This window comes from Elephantulus edwardii, unplaced genomic scaffold, assembly GCF_000299155.1.
Source record: "Elephantulus edwardii isolate Elephantulus edwardi_28Jun2011 unplaced genomic scaffold, EleEdw1.0 scaffold00005, whole genome shotgun sequence".
Classification (NCBI taxonomy): domain Eukaryota; kingdom Metazoa; phylum Chordata; class Mammalia; order Macroscelidea; family Macroscelididae; genus Elephantulus; species Elephantulus edwardii.
Window position 1 is genome coordinate 29,725,270 of NW_006399755.1, and position 22,429 is coordinate 29,747,698.

Genomic DNA, 22,429 nt, shown 5'->3' on the forward strand with positions numbered 1-22,429 from the left:
ACAGCACTTAACAGTAACAACTTTTGTGACCCAACGTTACCAAGATTGATTGTTCCTTTAAGTAACTTATATTTTGCACATGTGGGACATACTTAAATATATGTTTGACTTTCTTGAGTTCCTTAATTGTGAGAACTGAGTTTCATCTTTATTTTCCTGTTACTAAGGATGAAAGAGGTTGACAATAAGCACTTTTTATCCCTAACCTGATTGTCAACGTGAGAACAGATGTAAAAGTTTAAAATGGCCTCTGAGTACCTATTTCAGTTTTAAATTGCACTAATAAAATTTATTGTCAAGTTTAGAGAGCAGTGAGGCCAGTGGTATTTTGACTGCTCAGATCACATCAGTAGTATTGTATCTATTTCAAGAATAACACATTTTCAATTTCAGGGATACCACATTGGCAGTGGCAAGCCAATAAAATGCAAAGATGATAGGAATTCCTGCCATATCAAGAATGATAAGAGAGTAAGCAAGCTTACTTAAAGAAATCAAATGTTAACATGTCTTTAAATATGAGTCACAATATTCAAGAATTTATAGTGTATACTATAGAGGAAATGTATTGTCCCTGAGTGGGCTTGAACCACCAGTGTTTCTATTAACAGCCAAACACACTAACTGATTGCACTACAGAGACTGAAGAGAAATGTGGTATCAGGATTGGAGGAAGATTCATCAAAAATCTGCATTATGCAGATGACACAACCCTGCTTACTGAAACTGAGGAGGACCTGAAGCACTTGCTGCAAAAGATCAAGGGCTACAGCCTTCGATGTGGATAGAGGCTCACTATCAAAAAACAGATATTCTCACTACTGGGCCAATTTGCAGCATTGTAATAGATGGTGAAGGACGTTGAGACTGTAAACAGCTTTAGTTTGCTTGGCTCCACAATCAACACTCTTGGCACCAGCAGCCAGGAAATTAAAAGATGTATTGTTTTTGGAAAGTCTGTTGTCAGAGACCTCTTCAAAGTACTGAAGAGGAATGATGTCAGCCTGGAGATTAAGGTTCGCCTGATACAGGCTAGGGTCTTTGCAATCACTAGGCATCAGAGAGCTGGACAATGACTAGGAATGATAGGAGGAGAATTGATGCCTTTGAGCTGTGATGTTGGAGAAGAGTGTTGAATATACCATATATACAAGTTCATCTTGGAGAGTATTAAACCAGGCTACTCCTTGGAGACAAGGATTCTAAAGCTTTGTCTGGCATACTTTGGACATGTTGCAAAGAGGGACCAGTCCTTTAAGAAGAGGGTCATCACGCAGGAGGAGGAACAGCGCAGGAAGGAAGACCCTCCATGAGATGGATTAATTCAGTGACTGGTGTAATGGAAGTAGGTGTGTCAGAGACAATAAAATTGGCACAGAATAGAGCAGGGTTTAGGGCTGTTGTACATAGGGTCTCTGTAAGTCGCAGGTGACTTAACGACACATAACAACAACTGTAGAGGAAGATTCATCAACAACCTACGTTATGCAGATGACATAACCTTGCTTGCTGAAACTGAAGAAGACATGAAGTGCTTGCTGTGAAATGTCAAGGACTGTAGTCTTCAATATGGATTGAAGCTCACCACTAGGCCAGTTGACAACACCATGATAGATTGAGTAGAGACTGAGCTTGCTTGGCTCCACAATCAACACACTTGGTACCAGCAGTCAGGAAATGAAAAGATGAATTGTACTGGTAAAATCTGCTGTCAGCAACCTCTCCAGAGTACTGAGAAGGAATGATGTCATCGTAGAGACTAAGATGCGCCTGGCCCAGGCCATGGTCTTCGCAGCCACTTGCTGTGCATCACAGAACTGGACAATGACCAAGGATGACAGAAGAAGAATTTATACCTTTGAGCTGTGGTGCTGGATAAGAGTCATGAACATACCATGGACTACCAAGAAAACAGATCTGTTTTGGAGAGGCTGAAACCAAGTTTCTTCTTGGAGGCTAGAATTTTTAATCTCTGTCTTAAATACTTTGGGCACATGGCCAGGACGGACTGTTTTTTAGTGAAGGGCATTACGCTTGTAACGGTGGAGGGACAGCATAGGGGAGGAAGATCCGGTGAGATGGATTGATACAGTAACTGGGGCAATGGAGGTTCATGTGTCAGAATCAGTGAGACTGACTCAGGATAGGGCAGCTGTACAATGGGTTGCAGGTGACTTGACAGCAAATAACAGCAACATGTCAAATTTTATTACTATATTTATGTATGACTTATTTGAAATTTTGGTTTAATTTATTGTATCTAGAAAGATTTTTGTAGAAATCAGTTAACTATGATTAAGTTAATTGTTAAATTTTGAAGTATTTGTGAACTCTGTGTGTAGTGTGTGTGTGTGTGTGTATGTGTATGTGTATGTGTATGTGTATGTTGTTAAGATTAGAAAAAACAAGTTCCGAAGATATTTCCCATCCTTAAACTTTATCTGTATAAATAAAGACAAAAATGAGAAGTTTTGTTGGTTTTTTAGAATCACTATATTTTTTTACTTATGACAAAACTGGTAAATTAGGGACCAGAATTTCCCATTTTGCTTGATTATCTTTAACATTTTTGGCTTACTTTATGTAGACTTTGCTTTTCCAGGGAAAAACTCAATGGTGAGAAAATAAATATGAAGCAGAATAAGTCTAAAGGGAACTTCAATTTCCTTCTAAACACGTTTGTGTGTATCTTTATATACAGAAGCCTCCACAAGTTCTGTAACAGCTTTGTATCAGTCTGAATTGTAAGAATTACAGAGAAAACTCCAGTTATCTTTATGCTTTATCTTCTAATTTTTTTGTGTGTGATAGTTAAATGAGCTTTCGTATATACTATGTATTTGACGTGGATGCGTGGTTAATGCATGCAGTGGGTGGTTTGAGGGGTGTAACATAACCAATTTAATCTCAAATATTTATCTTTCTTTTCCTCCCCTTTTTGTTAAACTTGTACTTACTATTCCCATACCTAAATATGTTTATCCACAGAAGGGTACAAATGATAACTTTTTATACTTCAGTGCCCTAGCAAGGTTTTGACATTTACTAATTGTCTACTTTCTGCCGAATATTATGTTTGGTTCCTCACCTAGTGTATGTAAAGATACTACATATAGGCTACTACTTAAAACAGTATTTTTAAATACAGAATTACTTTGGAATGTAAGTTTACTTACTGTGCTATAATTTCAGAGTAGTTAAGATATAGTCCGTGTTATACCAAACATCATTTTGTGTATTAAGAAAAAGAATTTATTTTATGATTTTAAAACAGAATAAGGGTTTTTTTTACCTTCAAATAAAGGATAAATTAATGAAATTTTTATTTAAGATTTTTGCAATGTTTTATAAACTTCTATTATAGCTATGTAAGCATAATAATGAAAAGGATGTTATATTAAAGTTTCTTCCTTTTCCTAAACCTAGGATGGTAAGCGGATGTTTGGCACCTATTTTCGTGTTGGTTTTTATGGAACCAAGTTTGGAGATTTGGATGAACAAGAATTTGTTTACAAGGAGCCTGCAATAACCAAACTTGCAGAGATATCTCACAGATTGGAGGTGAATGCCATTGTGGGTTAAAAAAAATGTCATCCTTAATTTGTATTCCATATAATAAATAGGCTTTCTGGTGGCTTAGTGTTAAGAAGCTGCACACAAAGAGTTCTAAACCACCAGTTGCTCTTTGGGAGAAGGATGGGCAATTTCCTCCTGTATAATTCACTGCCTTTGAAAACCTGCCGGAGGGTTAACTATGGGTCACTTCTGAGGAGGGTCAGCTATAGGTCAGTTCCAACTCTACAGTACACAACAACACAATCATAATGAATAGGAAGGTCTGGTGGCTTAATAGTAACAGTTTGCACTGCCAACCACAAGGCAAAGTGGTTTAAATCCAGCAGCTGCTGTGAGGGAAAAAGATTTATAACCTCTTCCTGTGCAATTTGCTACCTCCGAAAAACCTACTGGAAGGTGAGCCAAGAGTCAATTCCAACTTGACACTGACTAGCTATTGCTAGTCAACAACAATAATTAAGAGATTTGTAGATCTAATTCTAATAATTAAACAAAGTAAATCTTCCCAAATAAACAGCTCCTTGGTAAGATAAAAATTTTGATAGGTACAGTTTCAAATCTTATCATACTTTAAATGGCAATAGTAAAGTAATAACATTTCTTTTTTTTTGAGACTATTTCACACACATTTTAAAAACTCATAAATCCTTTAGAACTTGTGATTTACTGAGAGATGTATAGTATTATTCACCTTTTACAGAAAATGGCTCTGGTGACTTTAGTGGTAAGAAACTGTGCTGCGGTCCCAAAGGGTACCAATGCCCGCTAGCTGCTTTGCAGAGAAGGATTAACAACAGTCTGCTCCCATGCGATTTATTGTCTTTGAAAACCCACTGGAGGGTTAGCTGTGCGTTATTTCTGACTCAATGGCACATAGCAATAACAGCTAATGATCAAAGTAGAACTGGAATCCCAAGCAGTTTCTACCATTGTGCATCATCTGGTTTATTTCAGCCTTTCTCTGTTCATGCTACTTAAAATGTAATCCATGGACTAGAAGCATCAGAATAAGTGATTGTCAGTGAGATACTATTAGAACCTCAAAACCTGAAATTGGACTTTTAAAACACCTCTTAGAATCCTTTAACCTTTATAATATCTTTTTTATAGTATCTTTTCACCATAAAATTGATTGGCTTTTATTCCTGTCAGGCTAACTGATCTTTTCTCTTAATAGAATTCTTTCCAGCCTTTCCCCAGCTAGTGTGATCCATGGACTGGATGCATTGGAATTGCCTTTGGGTTATGTAAAATTCATAATTTCAGAGACTACCCTGCAAGATCCCTAGTTGACTACTATTCTCATAAGTAAGGGAAGCATTGCTATAGGCTCATTTCTAATTTTCAAACAGTGTGAATTTCTTGACTATTATACTCTTATTAGTCAGGCTTCTGTGCTCACTTTTCATAAATATCTTAAGCTATGGATTTTTTTAATAGCTGTCTTAGTTTCTTTGGAGTATCATAACAAAGTTCTACAAAGTGTTTGACACCACAGAATAAGTAGCTTTAAAAGCACGCATTTATTGCCTCATGTTTCTTGTGACCAGGCATGCACATTCAGGGTGTTGGCAAAGCCAGGGGCAGATCCTTCCTGGTTTCTTCCAGCTTTTGGTAGTCCCAGGTGCCTCTTCACATTTCTTGCCTTTATCTGTCATCTTTACCCTGTGTCTATCTTTAAGATGCCATCAGAAGGACCTGGGACCTACCTTCTTCCAGTATGATCTCCTTAACTAATTACATCTTCAGAGGAAGGTCTTATTTTCAAAGGAAGTCACAAGCACAAAGATTAGGATCTTAATTTGGGGAGTCAGGGTACAATTCAATTGAGAGGGCTTGGTAAGCCTTGCAAAATATTCACTGAGATGTTATTTCTGAAACTTAGCCAGTCATAAGAATTACCTTTGAAGTGAGGGTTCTGTTTTGATGATTTAATTTCATTTTTTCCTTTTTGAATAAGAATGGGCACCATGCCCATGAAAGATGGAGAATAGTCTTTGACAATGACTTTGTCTTACCTGGATTCACAGTTAACACCGTTGGTACCAGGAGTCAGGAAATCAGGAGGTGTACTGCACTAAGAAAGTCAGCAGTGAAGGGGCCTCTCCAAATTATTAAGGAGCAGTAATGTCAGTTTGAGGACCAAGGTGTGCCTGATTCAGACCATGATCATTCCAGTCACTTGCTGTGCATTTGAGAGCTTTCCAGTAAATAAGGATGACAGAAGAATTGATGCCTTTGAGCTGTGGTGTCTTGAGGTGTGATAAGCCTTAGAGAAAGCGCAGCCAGAGTGTCCATGGAGGCAAAGATAAGAAAGCTTTGTCTCATACTTTAGGCATGTTGCTAAGAGAGGCTATTCCTTGGAGAAAGGATATCATGCTTAGAAAGGTTGTTGTTATGTGCCATCGAGTCGTTTGCGACTCATAGCGACCCTATGTACAACAGCCCTAAACTCTGCTCTGTCCTGTGCCAGTCACACTGCCTCTGACACACCCATCCCAATTATCCCAGTCACTGAATCAATCCATCTCATAGAGGGTCTTCCCCTCTTGCGCCACTCAGCAAAAGAGAGGAAAGACCCTCAACTAGGTGGATTGACATAGTGACTGCAGCAATGGGTTTGAGGGTGGTGATGGCCCAACATAGGACAGGATTCAGGTCTATTGTTCAAAAGGTTGCTATGGGTTGTGCTTGACTCACTGGTGCCTAATAACACCAACAACAACCACAAATGACCATACTCCTACACTAAAGTCACTACATTCTCATATAAAGCCACCTTTTAGACCTAGAGATTTTTTTCAAATTACAAACCTAGTAAAATCTTAAAAGATAAATGCATGTATTTTTGAGTTTGTTTTGTCTTTGCCTTCTGTTAACTCTTTGGATTTTTTTTTTAAGGAATTCTCATAGAATCCAAAAATAATAATATTATTTAAAGCAGTAGATGGTGATCGCATCAAATTAATAGGGACTTTAAACTGCTAACGTGGTAGACTGAAATAATGTTTGTGAGGCTAAATTATTATTTAGAATGATTAGCATAGGTGTATAGCAGTTTTTAAGTGACCTGATTTTGCTCAAGTGTCTCCATCAGAGACTTTCTCTATTTTCCAATTCTCTTAATTTCACATAAAAGAAACTTCCCCCACTTTATTCTTTCCCTGTTTGTTATAGGGCTTTTATGGAGAGAGATTTGGAGAAGATGTGGTTGAAGTAATCAAGGACTCTAATCCTGTAGACAAGTGTAAATTGGATCCCAATAAGGTAATATTGACTAGACACTAAAGAAAAATAAGCATCTCTTTGAGAACTTTCATGTGGTTTTGAGAAAAACTAAATGATCATTTATCTGTGAAGAAATAAAAACCTTTTCTTTTTTCAGGCCTATATTCAGATTACCTATGTGGAGCCATATTTTGATACATATGAAATGAAGGACAGAATCACATATTTTGATAAAAATTACAATCTTCGCCGTTTCATGTACTGTACGCCCTTCACTTTAGATGGCCGTGCCCATGGGGAACTTCATGAACAGTTCAAGCGAAAGACCATTCTGACTACTTCACATGCTTTTCCTTATATTAAAACAAGGGTCAATGTCACTCACAAAGAGGAGGTAAGCAAAAACAGAAGCACAGCAAATCAAGCTGCTGTTGAAATTCTGACTCATGTCCACTCTGTGTGCAGAATACAAAACTGTAACCATTGGGTTTTCAAGACTGTGTTCTTGCTGATGCAGATTGCCAGGCCTTTTATTTGAGGTGCTTCTGGGTGGGTTCACACTGCCAGCCTTTTGGGTTGTAGTCCAAAACTGAACTGCTTATAGCACCCAGGAACTCCATGTGTGGTGAAATAAGAATTACTGAAATTAGTGTGGTGGAGCTAACAGTGTAGATCTAACAGGTGATATGTATGTATCTCACATGTGCTAGAAAACTACCAGTACTTCCTAGTCCTAGTTAGTTCTAATACTAGAACTTTACACATTTTTAAATTACATATTTTTAACTTTTTCCTCAGCCCCAGGTTCACTCCTGAGGGAGCTCTGGTGGCATTGTCCATGGCTGAATGCACTGCTAATCTGAAGGCTGTGCATCGCCAGTGGTTTGAATCTACCAGCACCTCCATGAGAGAAAGATGAGCAGTCTCCTCTCATTATGGATTTAAGCCTCAAAAACTCAGTGGAGGGCCATATGAGTTGAAACTGACTCTCCAGCAGTGAGTCTGAGTTCACTCTCAAGTTATGTTGAGTTTTTGTTAACTTCACAATGTTTGCTTACTTGTCAAAATTTGTAGACTTAAAGCTGTTTGAAATTTGCAGACAATTCAGATAATACAGCATTCTCCCCACCAGTAAATGAAACATTGTATTGCTTGCGAACATTTGGTATCATCAGAATCCTGCAATTTAGTCATTCCAGTAGGTGTGTAGATAGTACTTCTGGTGACATAGCAGTACAGAGCTGTGCTGCCACCTAGTGGTGTAGAATCCACCCAACAGATTCAGCCTAAAGGTTTGAATCCAATAGTTGTTCAGTGGTAGAAAATGGCAAGGCTCTTCCTGTGCAGTTTACAGCCTCTAAAATCTAATGGAGGGTCAGTTCTGACTCTGGCAGAAACAACCATAGATATGAGGTGATCGTTTTAGTTGTGTTTCCTTGATGACATACATACTAAGAGATCAGGTTGGTACAAGTGGTTAAGCCGTTGATCCCTAATGAAAAGCTTGTTGAGTATACTCTGAGGAGCTTTGAAAGAAGAGCCTTAAAAATCAGCTGGTGAAAAACCTGTGAAGCACCATTGTATCTGTGGGGCCATCTTGAGTTTGAATGTCCTCAATGGTGACAGGTGTGGCTTTGGATGTTGGTTTTATTTTTAACTTACAGTGACATAGAATGTTGTGCAGGTTTTCATGTGCTTGTTTTCCATCTGTATGTCTCTTCAGTGATCTTATTCAGATTTTTGCCCAGTTTTAGTTATGGTGATTGTTTTCTTACTGTTTTTGAGAGTATTTTTTGTTTATTTTGGAAACAGTATTTTATCAGATATGTTTAACAGTATTTTCTTCCAGTCTATTTCCTTTCTTTTGCTTTTCTTTTTTTTTTAATAAGTAATAGTAATGTTTTTCTTTTTAAAATTTTTATGTTATATTGGTTTGTTCACAAAATTTGTATAAATTGTGTTTTATACTATCCTTCATTCACATTGTTTCATACAATCATTTCTATTCATTATGTTTTATAAAATTAATCACCATTGAACTATGCCTACCTTTACCCTGTCTTTCCATATCCCTACCAGATCTTTCCCATTTCCTTTATTATCACTACCACCAGCAGCAGATTGTGCGACCCTATGATTTTCCCCTTTCCCATCCTCATCCCTCTGCTCCCACCTTCCCATCCTTGGGTCCTCATACATGTTTGACTAGTTATCTTTATATTTCTACAATAATGGTCTTAATGCAGTATTTGTCCATATGAGACTGTGTTTGTTCACTCAGCATAATACTCTCCAATTTCTCCCAAGTTATGTAGTAATTTCTAAATTATTGCTCTTGAATGCTCCATTGTATTCCATTGTGTGAATACACCATAATTCCTCAATGCTTTCAGTTATGATTGGCTATTTTAGCTGTTTCCATGTTCTTGAGATGGTGAATAATATTGCTATGAACATTTGTGTACAAATTTCCGTTTGTGTCTCAGTTCTCATTTCCTTGGGGTGTATTACTAGTAGTGGGATAGCTTTTTGAGGAAACACCAAACTGTCTTCCAGAGTGATTGTACCATTGTACAATCCCACCAGCAGTGTATAAGAGTTCCTATCTCTCTGCAGCCCCTCCAACATTTATTACTTGCTGTCCTATTAAATTTTGCCCCTGCTACTGGAGTGAAATGGTATCTTGTTTTGATTTGCATTTCTCTCATTGCCAATGATTTTGAACATTTCTTCTTGTGTCTGTTGGCCATCTAAACGTTTACCTCTGTGAAAAATCTTTCTGTCTCTTTTATCTATTTTGTAATTGGGTTATCAGTCTTTTTCTTGTGGAGGCCCTCTAGTATTCTGTAAACTTTTGTTTACACCACCACCAATTTAAACCTTTTCCTTCATTATCCATGCTTCTCTGACTGAGAAACATGGATAATGAAGGAAAAAGTTTAAATTGCACTGAAAGCATCAGGAAAGAGAGAGAGAGAGAGAGAAAGGAGGGAGGCAGGCAGGCAGGCAGGCTGGCTGGCTGGCTGGCTCAGAAATTAATGGCCTACCAATTGATAGATTTAACAAACTAATACCGCTCTGGACATGTTTACTACTCAGTACCAAGACATTTGGAAGACACCTACTTGGCCAGCTGACTCTAAGAGATCGATATTTGTTCCCATTCCATCAGAATGCACATATTACCAAACAATATTATTAGTAACAAACACAAGTAAAATCTTGTGGAAGATAATTGAAAAGTAGTTAGAGCAGTATATTAACAAGTTGTTGCTGTTATTAGATGCCGTGAAGTTGAGTATGACTCATAGCAACCCTGTGAACAAAAAAGATCTGAACCCTGCTCTGTCCTGAACCATCCTCACACTTCCTGACACAAAAAAGCCTATTGCAAAGAGGGGGCAAGAAAAGAAGACCATATTGCAGCAGTCACCATGTCAGTCCATGTGGTTGAAGGTCTTCCTCTTCTTCGCTGACCCTCCACCCTTCCCAGCATCATGTCCTTCTCCAAGGAATAGCCACTCCTAGCAATATGCCCAGAGTATGTGAGGTGAAACCTCATCATCCTGGCCTCCAAAGAGCACTCCGACTGCACCCTCTCCAAGACATATGTGTTTATTCTTCTGGCCATCCACCAGATGTTCAGCGCTCTTCTCCAACAGCCACACTTCAGAAGCGTCAGTTTGTCATCTTTATTCATTGTCCAGTCTCGGATTAACAAGTAACTTCGGGAAATTCAAGCTGGATTCAGAAGAGGACATAGAGGGAGAGGTAACATTGTTAATATCGCTTGGATCTTGACTGAAAGCAGAGAGTACCAAAAAGATTTTGACCTTCATTGTATTGACTGCAAATGTGTTTGAGTGTGTGGATCATCAAAAGTTTTGGATAACATTACAAAGAACAGGGAGCATTGGTGGTTTCTGCTAAGAGTTTTGGTTTTTACTCAAAGGTACACAATTTGAATCCACCAGCTGCTTTACAGTAGAAAGATGAGCAGCAGTCATGTTCCATGGGACTGACTGCCTCTGAAAACCCTTTGAAGGGTCAGCTATGGGTACACAACAGAAACAACAACAACATTGAAAAGAATGGGAATTAAAAAACAATTAGACTCATGTGGAACCCGGACCAACAAGTTATCATTTGAACAGAACAAAAGGATACTAGATGAAGAAGAATGTGGTATCAGGATTGGAAAGAGACCTCATCAGCAACCCCCAGTAGGCCAATATGCAGATGTCACTGCCTTGTTTGCACATAATGAAGACTTTCAGTATTTAAAGATTATATAGTCTTTAATATAAATGATACCTCAATATATAGAGAAGAAAATCATCACCACTTGACCAGTAAATAACATCATCATCTAAAAAGTAAGATTCATGTTGTCAAGTATTTCATTTTACTTTGATCAGAAATTAACACTCATGGAAGCTTCAGTGAGGAAAACAAATGACGTAGTGAGTGCATTGCTTTAATCCTACTGCAAAGGACTTTTTTTAAGTGCCGAAGAAAAAAGGTGTTGCTTTGACAGTGCATCTGACTTAAGCCATGGTATTTTCAGTTGCTTTGAAAATTGAACAGTAAGTAAGCAAGAACAAAGAAGAATTGGTGCCTTTGACTTATGGTATTGACAGAGAATATTGAATATACCTGGCCTGTCAAACAGCCAACAGATCTATCTTGACAGAAGTGAAACCAAAGTGTTCCTTGGAAGCAATGATAGAGGAATTTTGTTTCACATACTTCAGGCTCATTGATGGATGCACCAGTCCTTAAAGATGGACATGATTGTGAAAAAGAGGAAGACCTTCAAAAACATAGGTTGACACAGTGGGCTCCAAAAGAGCAGAGACCGTGATGATGGCCCAGGATCGAGCATCGTGCCCTTTTCTTGTGTGTAGGTTTCTTACAACAACAACCTGATCACGTTAGCTTTATAATAAATCTTGAAGTGAGGGAGTGTCACTCCTCTCACTCTGTCTTTTAGTACTGTGTTATCTTAGATCTTTTGCCTTTCCATTTACCTTTATATGTAGATTGTCAATATCTGCAAAATAAATGGTTGAGGTCGTGATTGTACTTCTGCAGTACAACAAGCTGAGAAAGACTAATAATCTTGAATCTTTCTTGCCATAAATATGAAATCTTTATTTAGATCTTCTGTGATGGGTTTTATTGGGGTTTTATAGTTTTCTTATAATGTTTTTTTTTAAAGTTTTATTAATTTTAATGAACATTTACAGAGATTTTGGGTTTCCATTTATAATTGTTTTTTTATTTGTTCCTGAATTATTTTTTAATTGAGCTAGTGTTAATGGCATTATGTTTTTAATGTTAAATTGTAATTCTTCATTGCTGATATATAGGGAAGCAGTTGACTTTAATAAATTAGTTTTACATATTGCACCCTTTGTTATAATCACTTAGAATAAGGATTTTTTTTCTTCTTTTGTATTTGTGTAAATTCTTTGAGTCTTACAGATAAAAGTTTATAATTGACCCTTTCTTTATATCTAGTTTTTATTTATTGTATATAAAGGTCATTGCATAACTGTCCACAAGTACTAATTAACAAGTACTCTTTCCCCAGATCATCTTGACCCCAATTGAGGTTGCTATTGAGGACATGCAGAAGAAGACACAAGAGTTGGCATTTGCAACACATCAGGATCCAGCAGACCCCAAAATGCTTCAGATGGTACTTCAGGGATCTGTGGGCACGACAGTGAATCAGGTCAGTGCTTTCTGCTAGCACTGTATGATCAAAGTGAGGAATGGATTTGGGAATATCCCAATTATTTTTTACAGAATCACAAATCAGTGTTGAATCAAGTGAAGGGATAGGAGTTTGAAGTGCTTACAGTGTGAATGAGGATAAAATAAATGCAAAATATTTAAAAGTATAAGTCTAGTTGTATGTATATACTGACCTCTATATTATGATTTTCTACTTGTCTTCTTTTACCCATTCTATTAAGAAGAAATTGACCTACTTAAAGTTTGTACTGAAAGAATGTGATCTAAGAAGGAAGGCTTATTTTCAGAGCTATATAGATGCATATGACCTCCACTGTTTTAGATTATCTTTGATACTATCTTTTCCAGGTCTCATGGTGAGTGGTGAAAATTACATAAGCAATAAAAAATCATTTTGAAGAAATTTTAATATTATATAAAAAGAAAATATTCTGTTTTGTTATATGTGATTAGAAATTATTCTACCACACAAGTAGTCTCTTGTTTATAAACACCTGGCTTTCTGACATGACCAACATAGTAAAAGATAAACAGTCTGAAACTTTTATACTTAGGGTGATTCGTCATGATCTCTAGAACAAGAGAAATTACAGGTTGAAGCATTTAAATGGAAAACTCAGAATAAGCTTTGTGAGCCCTTTTAGAAATCTTCTGCATGTGGTTGGATTGTTAATGGTGTTATAGAGAACCACAAGGGAACTCTGGTGATAAAGTGCTAAGGTGTTGTGCTGCCAACCCAGAGGCACAAGGCTCAAATCTACCAGCTGCTCCAGGGGAGAAAGATGAGCATTTTGTCCTTGTGCAATTTACTACCTCTGGAAACCTGCTGGGGGGGTCAGTTATGGTTCAGTTCCAACTTGATGGTACATAGCAACAGCCACCTTCAAATGATGATATACCTTGTTTATAAAAGACCATCTTCAAGGCCTAGTGGCAAGAAGCTGAGCTGCAGTCCCAAAGGTGCCTGATTCGAATCCAGCAGATGCTCTGCTGGAGAAGGAGGGACAAACTCCTGTGCCAGTTGGATCTGATTCGAAGGAAAAACATAAATAAATAAAAGACCATTTTCTTCAAACTTACCATGTCAAGAACACATTAAAATATTATGGAAAGCTGTATTAGCAAAATCAGTTCTGATGACCAATGGATTGGCAGATGTAATAGCCTGACAATTTTTATTCTAGGATAAATTAAAGAATTTAACCTATGTAAGAGAAACTGCACTAATGCACACAATAGTTAATACTTGAATTCATGTTTGTTAAAGGAATGAAACTATAATAAGCTTATTTCAGTAGGCAATAAAAGAAAATTAACATTAAGGAAAACAAAAAACCTATTTCTAGAGATTGCCTCTGAAGAGTTTAAATATAGGCATATATATGTACCAGAATTGTTAAATGCCACCATTACAGAACTAGAAAAAAAATCATTTGAGTACATTTCATGTGTCGTTCTAGAGAAGAAAATACACACCCCTTATTTTCTTCTTTTACAGGGGCCATTGGAAGTTGCACAAGTTTTCTTATCAGAAATACCCAGTGACCCAAAACTTTTCAGACATCATAATAAGCTGCGACTCTGCTTCAAAGATTTTACTAAAAGGTATTCAAGACTTCCTGCATAAACATTTTAAAACTGGAAAAATTTTTTGCTACCTTATCACGTAATGGTTCTAAGGGACCATTGAAAACAAAATACAGGGAAGTGGTTCATAATGACCAGTAATCTGTGTATAATTGAGTGGGTTTTTTTAGTAGCAAATACCTTTTCTCCTAGTTCTCTTTATCTTGCCATAATTTTAATATACAGATTAGAAAAAACCAATGCTCGAGATTTTTTTTTTAACCTAACAGTATTAGACTAATTGACTTTAGGGTTTTTATTTATTGTGACTCAACAATAAGAGATTTCTTCTTGCTTTATTTTAAGAAACATACAAATAACAAACATGGAGGCAGAAGATCTGTGTTCATATCCTTATCTTAGAATTATATTTTCTTTTCCAGGCCACTTTATCTCTTCATTGATAATCTAATAAGTAACAATATGTGCAACAATGAAAGAATCTTTTTAAAGAGAAAAGCAAACTGAAGAGGGGAGGTAGGGGGTGGGGAGGAAAATGTACAACAATGAATGGATGGAAATCCAACTTTACTGTTAACTTTCATTAAAATATCAATTAAGAAAAAATGTTACTAATGTTAAAAAAAAAAGGTAACAGTAGTAATGCCTATCTCCCACAGGTCATTATGCACATTAGCTAAACTAATATATGATGTGTTTGAGGTTCACAAACCCATCCCCATCTTCAGTGATTTAGTCTTGTGTACCACTGAGTCAGAACTGACCCATAGCTTATCCTTCAGCAGGTTTTCACAGACAGTAAATCGCAAGGGAGGAGATTTCCCATCTTTCTCTCATGGAGCAGCTGGCATATTTAAACTGCCAACTTTTGCATTGGCACCTCAGTATAGTTGTACTCATGGCAAATATTTATTACAGTGAAAGGATGTCAGCCAAAACCAGCAAAGGGAGAAGTGCATGGGGTGTAACCTGGAGCAAACCAGGTGTGAGCTTTCTAAGAGCTATCAGTGGAGTCACATTGCATCTGCTTAATTCCTTTGACAGGAATTTAGTACAACATATACATTTTTTCCTATCAGGGAAGCTCATTACAGTTTCATTGTCGAAGGCTTTTATTGGAAACGTGTCTGATCCATTCCAAAACTTCAGACTTCCAGAAGGAACTCAGGGAGTTTTTATGCTTCATAGTAAGGAGTTGTGCTGCCAACCAAAAGGTCAATGGTTCAACTCCACCAGCTGCTCCACAGGAGAAAGCCTTTACAGTCTTTGAAAACCCATGGGAGGAGAGTCAGCTATGAGTTACTTCTGACTTGATGAAGCATACAGTTAGTAAAAGAAGGAAAGCAGGTATTTGACATAACTCATATTGTTTATATAATAACTTGGGCATTATGAGTCATTTTTATCAACTCTGGGAATGATGGAAACCTTTCCCAAATCTAAATGCCGTAGTGCCAGCCAAGGACCAACCTTGCATGTAAACCTTCCTAAGAATGTCAGCCATAGGCTTTCCACACTCCTTTCTGTGAGCAGAAAGTGGGAAAATTTCTAGACTACTGTTGTTGTTGTTGTTAGGTGCCATCCAGTCGACTGCAACTCAATAGGTAATTCTTGGTACAAAATAAATAAATATTAAATTTTGAAGCAGTGGGAGAAAATAGATCTTTATCAGTTAAGAATACATTATTCATGTCTTTTAACATTATATAAAATAGCATTATTAATGCCACTTGATGATGTCTAGGGAGATGTCACCCAGGAGTTTACATTTGAAATGAATCTTAGAAGGTGAATATTAGTTTTATAGACATGAGAGAGAAGAAAGAATATTCCGAATAGAACAACTGAGTGAAATTCAGACTCTTTTATAGGAAAGACAAGTAGTCAAATGAAGTCATGTGAAATATATGAATGGAAGTAGTGAAAAAAGGGAAGGGGAGGAAGACTGAAAAAAGTAGATTGGAACCAGAATTTAAGAAGCTTACATGTTATGAAGTAGAAGACTTAATTGTCACTTAACAAAACAACATCAAAAACATGTTCAGAGCTTGGTCTTTGAGTCCCCAGGAATTGTGATTTCTCTTATAGAGACGTTCATTGAATGGGTTCATCAGGCATTGAAATAGTTTTGGTTTGCATGTATTTTTATAAAAAAAAACACAAAAAACCATCATTAATGCTAACATATTTTGAGCTAATACCTTCTACACTGTCATTTCAGTAGCTGTCATTCCATAAATGCAGGAATGGCATCCACCTCCTAAACGACATGCCTCCAGAAACTCTATGAGCTTTGATAAATGTCAGTGGTTGCAGAGGGGCTTCAGGCCTTTTCTTCATAGGGTTGCTACGAGTCATGTTCACCTCAAAGGCAGTGAACAAAAACAAACATCTAAAAGGAAAACATCAAGTTTCTGAGATTTTATGATCTGATGCTAGGACCTGATGGTGTTAGAAAATAAAAGGAGTCATAGCTGTTAGTGTGTGGAATAGGTTAAGTAATAGGATAAAGCTTGGTATCCATCTGTAGAGTAGACATATGTCTATCATTAATTTTGTCATTTGGGAGACTTCATAAAATAAAAACCAGAAAGCCCTCGGAACAATACCCACTTTAAATTGTAGACATTTAAGATACTCTTTTTATTGTCTTGGAAAATGTTAGCTTGACTGCAATGCTAAATATCTTCCTCTTAATATAACTTTGCTATTAATAAGTTTCTGTTGCCAGCAGATCTTCTCAAGTATTATTGTCTGTCAAGCAAGTTTTCCCTCTTTAAACAGACAAAATGAACCTCCTATTTCTAACAAGCTCCCCCAGAAGCCCAAATACAAATAAAAATATAACCAGTATTAAGTTTTTTATAATTTTTATTGGGATTTTAATGAAAGTTTGCAGAAAACTTGGATTTCCATTTATTCATTTTTGCGTATTTTCCTCCCTTCTCCTGCAGTTTGCTTTTCTTTTAAAAAAAATTTATTCATTGTGGCACAATTCCCCCCCACCTCAGTCCATTTTGCTATGAACCTCTTACTCTGGACTGCAGATAATGCCTAATCATATATTCCTTTTAAACAGTTCTTTTCTTTATCTGTTCCAATGCAGTGTTCATGAATTATCCCCTCTTTTCTCAGTTTCCTCCCAAACCCCAAGTCAGTTCTGGTTTATAACAGTGAGATTATGCAGTATTTGTCCTTTTGTGATTGAGATATTTCACTCAGCATAATGGCCTCCAGGGTCACCCATTTTGTATATTATTTTGTAAGTTCCTTGTTTTTCTGCACTGCATAGTATTCCATTTTGTGAATATACCACAGCTTCTCTAGCCATTCATTTGTTGATGAGCACTTGGGTTGCTTCCATCTCTTTGCTATTGTGAACAGCACAACAGATCTCAAATCCTACTATACTGCTGTGATGGTAAAGACAGCATGGTCCTGATATAGTGACAAACACATAGATCAATGGAATAGAATCGAGAACCCAGAAATCAGCTCTTCTACCTAAGGTCAACTGATTTTTGATAAGGAGATGAAATAAGTTAAGTGGGGAAATGACAGTCTCTTTTAACAAATACTGTTGGCAAAATTGAAAAATTATCTGTAGAACTCAAGACCCACACCTAACACCATACACAAAAACCAACTCAAAGAGGATCTTTTCAGTCATCTACTATGCATCTGAGAGCTGGACAGAGAATAAGGATGTTGTTGTTGTGGTGGTGGTTTTGTGCCATCAAGTTGCTTGCACCTCATAGCAATCCTTTGTAAAACAGTTCTGAACCCTCATCTTTCCTGAGCCCAACATTATGGACTTAACTCTGACACACCTACCCCCATTACCACAGTCACTGAGTCAATCCATCTAATTAAAGTTCTTCCTTTCTTGTGCTGTCCTTCCACCCTCCCAAGCATGATGTCCCTCTCTAAGGACTGGTCCCTCCTTCCAGCATGCCCAAAGTATGTCAGATAGAGCTTCTGAAACCTTGCCTCTTATGAAACAGCCTGGATTTACTCTCTCCAGGAAAAACCTGTTTTTTCTTCTAGCAGTCCATGGTATATTCAGTATTATTCTCCAGCACCACAGCTCATGACAGAAGAAAAATTGAGGACTTTGAGTTGTGATGTTGGAGGAGATTACTGAATATCCGATGGGTTGCTGAGAGAACAAACAGATATTCCTTGAAGAGGGTGAAGCCAGATTCTTACTTGGAAACATACTTTGGGCATATATTTAGGAGAGGCTATTCCTTGGAGAAGGACATTATGCTTGGAAAGGTGTAGGGATGGAAAAGGAGAGGAAGATCTTCAACTAGGTAGACTGGCAGTGATTACAACAATGGGCTCGACTGTATCATATATTGTGAGGTTGGCACATGATAGTACAGGATTCAGATCTATTATATATGAGGTCACTGTGTCATATGAAGACTGATTTTCTATTAGAGTTAAAAATTAAGGTGTCAGTTTGTTGTGTTTCGGGAGAACATTGTTCAGGTTGCTTAGCACTTGTCTATCAGTTTGCTGAACTGAGAAAACTCGAGGGTTGCTGTGATACTAAAAGTTAAGCCATTGGTGTGTCAAATGCCACAATAGTTACTCATGGTGGCAGGTTTTAGTAGAACACCCAGATTAAAACAGACTGAGAAGCAGGATTGGTCATCTACTTTCTTTTTCTTTTTTTTTCTTTCTTAATTTTAATGAAAGTTTATAGAGACTTAGGGTTTTCATTCATTTATTGTTGCACTTTTCTCCCTGCCCACCCCCTCCCCCTCAATTAAATAACAGGCCTCTGACAACCCTATGAATATTAGAGGAACACATAGTAGTAGTGGCAGAGTCCTATGAATATTAGAGGAACACAGTAGTAGTAGTGGCAGAGTCCAGATTAGAAGTCAGTCAGAATGAGAAGAAATGATGGCAGACATCATTTAATAATTGGAACATGGACTGTACATAGCTTGAATGTTGGAAATTGTGTAAAATGAAATGGAACACATGAACATATAGTGAGATGAGATGGAATAGCTTTGTTATTATGTGCCCTCGAATCCTCTGTGACTCATAGCAACCCTATGTACAACAGCTCTGAAGCCTCCATGCCCTATCCTGAGCCAGTCTTACAGACTCCTACACACACACCTACCTTATTGCCACAGTTACTGTATCAGTCCATCTTATCCAGGGTCTTCCTCTCCTGTGCTGTCCCTGCACCCTTCCAGGCATGGTATCCTTCTCCCAAGGACCAATCCCTCCTGGCCACATGCTCAAATTATGTGAAATGGAGAGTCCAAATCCTAGCCTCCAAGGAGAAACTTGGTTTCACAATCTCTAAGACAGACTTCTTGTTTTTGTGGCCACCCGTGTTCATGATTCTTGTCCAGCATCACAACTCAAGGGCATTAGTTCTTTTTCTGTCATCCTTGATCATTGTTCAGTTCTCTGATGCATAGCAAGTAAGTACAAAGACCCTGGCCTGAATCAGGCGCACCTTAGTCTCTAGGTTGGCATCGTTGCTTCTCAGTACTCTGGAGAGTTCCCTGACAGCTGATTTTCCCAATTCAACTTGTCTTTCTATTTCCTGACTGCTGGTGCCAAGAGTGTTGATTGTGTAGCCAAGCAAGCTGCTAAACGGTTAATAACCTTAGTCTCTTCTCTATCTTGGTGCTGCTGCCAGTTTTCCCAGTGGTAAGAATCTTTGTTTTCTTAATGTTGAGCTTCAATCCATATTGAAAACTAGTCCTTGACTTTCCACAGCAAGTGGGTGTGAACTGTTTGGTTGTTTTTTATTTTGTTCACAATTGTATGTGAGCTGATTGGATTTACTGGATTTAGCTAAATGATGAGCTGTGGGTGGAAAGCGATTGTTTAGAGTCTACAGGACCTGGTGGAGAGCCTTGGTATTTAAAAGTCAGTTGAACCCTTGGGCCTGGTGTTCATTACATTTGGGACTAACATTCTTCTAAATGGTACAGTACTGGTCTGTCAATTTGCTGGACTGAAGTAACGTGGGGTTGCTATGAGGCTGAACACTGTGCCACTGTGTGTCAAATGCCATAATGGTTACTCATATTGGACAATGTTTGGTAGAGCTCCCAGATTCAGACAAGCTTGAAAGCAGGAGTGGCATTCACTTCCTAAACAGTATGCTTCTGGAAACTCTATAGAGAATGACTATAGTTATAGAATAAGGATCAGGTCTTAGGGTTCATAGGGTTGCTATGAATCATGTTTACAACATGTTAACAATAACAACGTACTATGCTGAGGATGAAAAACAGAAAAAGAATAGTGTTGCATTCATAGTCAAAACATCACTTTCAATTCTATCCTGAAATACAATATCCATACGCATGCAAGAAAGACTCATGAATACCGTGTCTGCAGTCAGAGACCTCTTCAAAGTACTGAAGAGCAATGATGTCAGTCTGGAGATTAAGGTGCACCTGATACAGGCCATGGTCTTTGCAATCACATGCTATGCATCAGAAAGTTGGACCATGATTAGGGATGAGAGAAGGTGAATTGATGTCTTTGAGCTGTGGCGCTGGAGAAGAGTATTGAATATACCATGGATTGCTAGGAGAACCAACAGGTTTGTCCTAGAGAGGGTGAAGCCAGGCTGCTCCTTCGAGGCAAGAATTCTGAAGCTTCGTCCAGCATACTTTGTACAAGTTGCGAGATGAGATCAGCCCTTGGAGAGGGGCATCATGCTTGGGAGGGTGGAGAGACAGCACAGGAAAGGAAGACTCTTGATGAGGTGGATTGATTCAGTGACTGGGGTAATGGGGATAGATGTGTCGGAGACAATAAGATTGGCATGGGATAGAGCAGGGTTTATGGCTGTTGTGCATAGGGTCGCTATGTCACAGGTGACTCGATGGCACATAACAACAAACAACATTTAAATCTGTGCTCCTACAACTAGAACGAAAGAGGAAGAAATTGATAATTTTGACCGTATGTTGCAGTCCGAAATGGATTGAACATACAGTCAAGATCCAGTCAGTGATAACTGGTGACACGAATGCAGAAGATGGGAAAAGTGTAAAGAAGGAATAGTAGTTGGAATATATAGAATTGGTGATGGAAATTAGACTAGAAATAAAATAATTGAGTTTTGTCTTTTTAATCATTTATTCATTACAAATACCCCTTTTAAAAGATAAAAATGACAACTTCACATGGACTTCACCTGATGGCTTGTATAGGACTCAGATTGACTACATGAGTGGAAGGAATCATGAGTATCAGCAGTCAAAACTAGATCGGGGTCAGACCATGAATTACTCATGTGAAAATTAAAATTGAGGCTCAAGAAAATTAAAATAAGGCCATGAGAACCACAATATGATCTTGAATCTAGTCCATCTGAATTGCAAAATCATCTTAACAATAAGAGTGAAACATTGAACACCAGTGATCAAAAACCAGAAGAGTTGTAGATGATGTCAAGGATATCCATGAAGAGATATCCTTGAAGATGATATCCATGAAGAAAGCAAAAGGATATCCATGAAGAGAGATATCCATGAAGATGATATCCATGAGGAGAAAAAAGGTCATTACAAAGAGGAGAAAGGAAAAAAACCAAAATGGATGTCAGAAGAGACTAAAAATTTTATTAGAGCATCAAGAAGGCAAAAACATATGGAAAACATGCTGAGGTAAAAGAGCTAAACACAAGATTTAAACAAGCAGCAAGAGAAGACAAAACAAAGTATTGTAGTGGGATGTGCAGAGAGCTAGAATTGGAGAATAAAAAGAAAAGAGCTCACTCTGCATTTCTCAAGCTGAGAGAACTGAAAAACAAACTTAAGCCTTAAGTTGCAGCACTGAAAGATGCTATTGGCAACATATTTCACTGACTCTAGGAAGCATCAAAACAACATGGAGGGAATACACAGATTTGCTGTACCAAAAAATGATTGACACTGAAAAATTTTAGGAAATACCATATCAGCAGGAGCCAATGATAATTAAGGAGTAATTGAAAGCAGTACTGAAGAAATTGGAAAAAAAGTAAAGCATCAGGAATTGATGGGATACCAGTTGACTTGTTTCAGTTAACAGATACAGCAAAGCCCTGGATTCACTTACCAGTTTATGCCAGGAAATTTGGTAGACAACTAAGTGGCCAACTGATTGGAAGAGGTCCATATGAATGAATGGAAAGTGATCCAAATGAAGTATAAGTTATCAAACAGTATTGTAGCTGATAATAGATGGATCTTAGCTGAAAGCAGGGAATACCAGAAGAATGTCTGTCTGTGTT

The 22,429-nt window shown here is 37.7% G+C and overlaps 1 protein-coding gene across 1 annotated transcript in view; it reads left to right on the forward strand.

Annotated features, from left to right (window-relative positions):
* Window positions 1–7,013, forward strand: part of DOCK7 (dedicator of cytokinesis 7) — a 246,399-nt gene extending 239,386 nt beyond the window's left edge. The window contains exons 42-44 of the mRNA XM_006879772.1: window positions 3,427–3,561; window positions 6,754–6,839; window positions 6,959–7,013. Coding sequence (XP_006879834.1) covers window positions 3,427–3,561; window positions 6,754–6,839; window positions 6,959–7,013 — 276 coding nt within the window. The remainder of the gene's footprint in view (window positions 1–3,426; window positions 3,562–6,753; window positions 6,840–6,958) is intronic.
* Window positions 7,014–22,429: the final 15,416 nt, after the last annotated feature.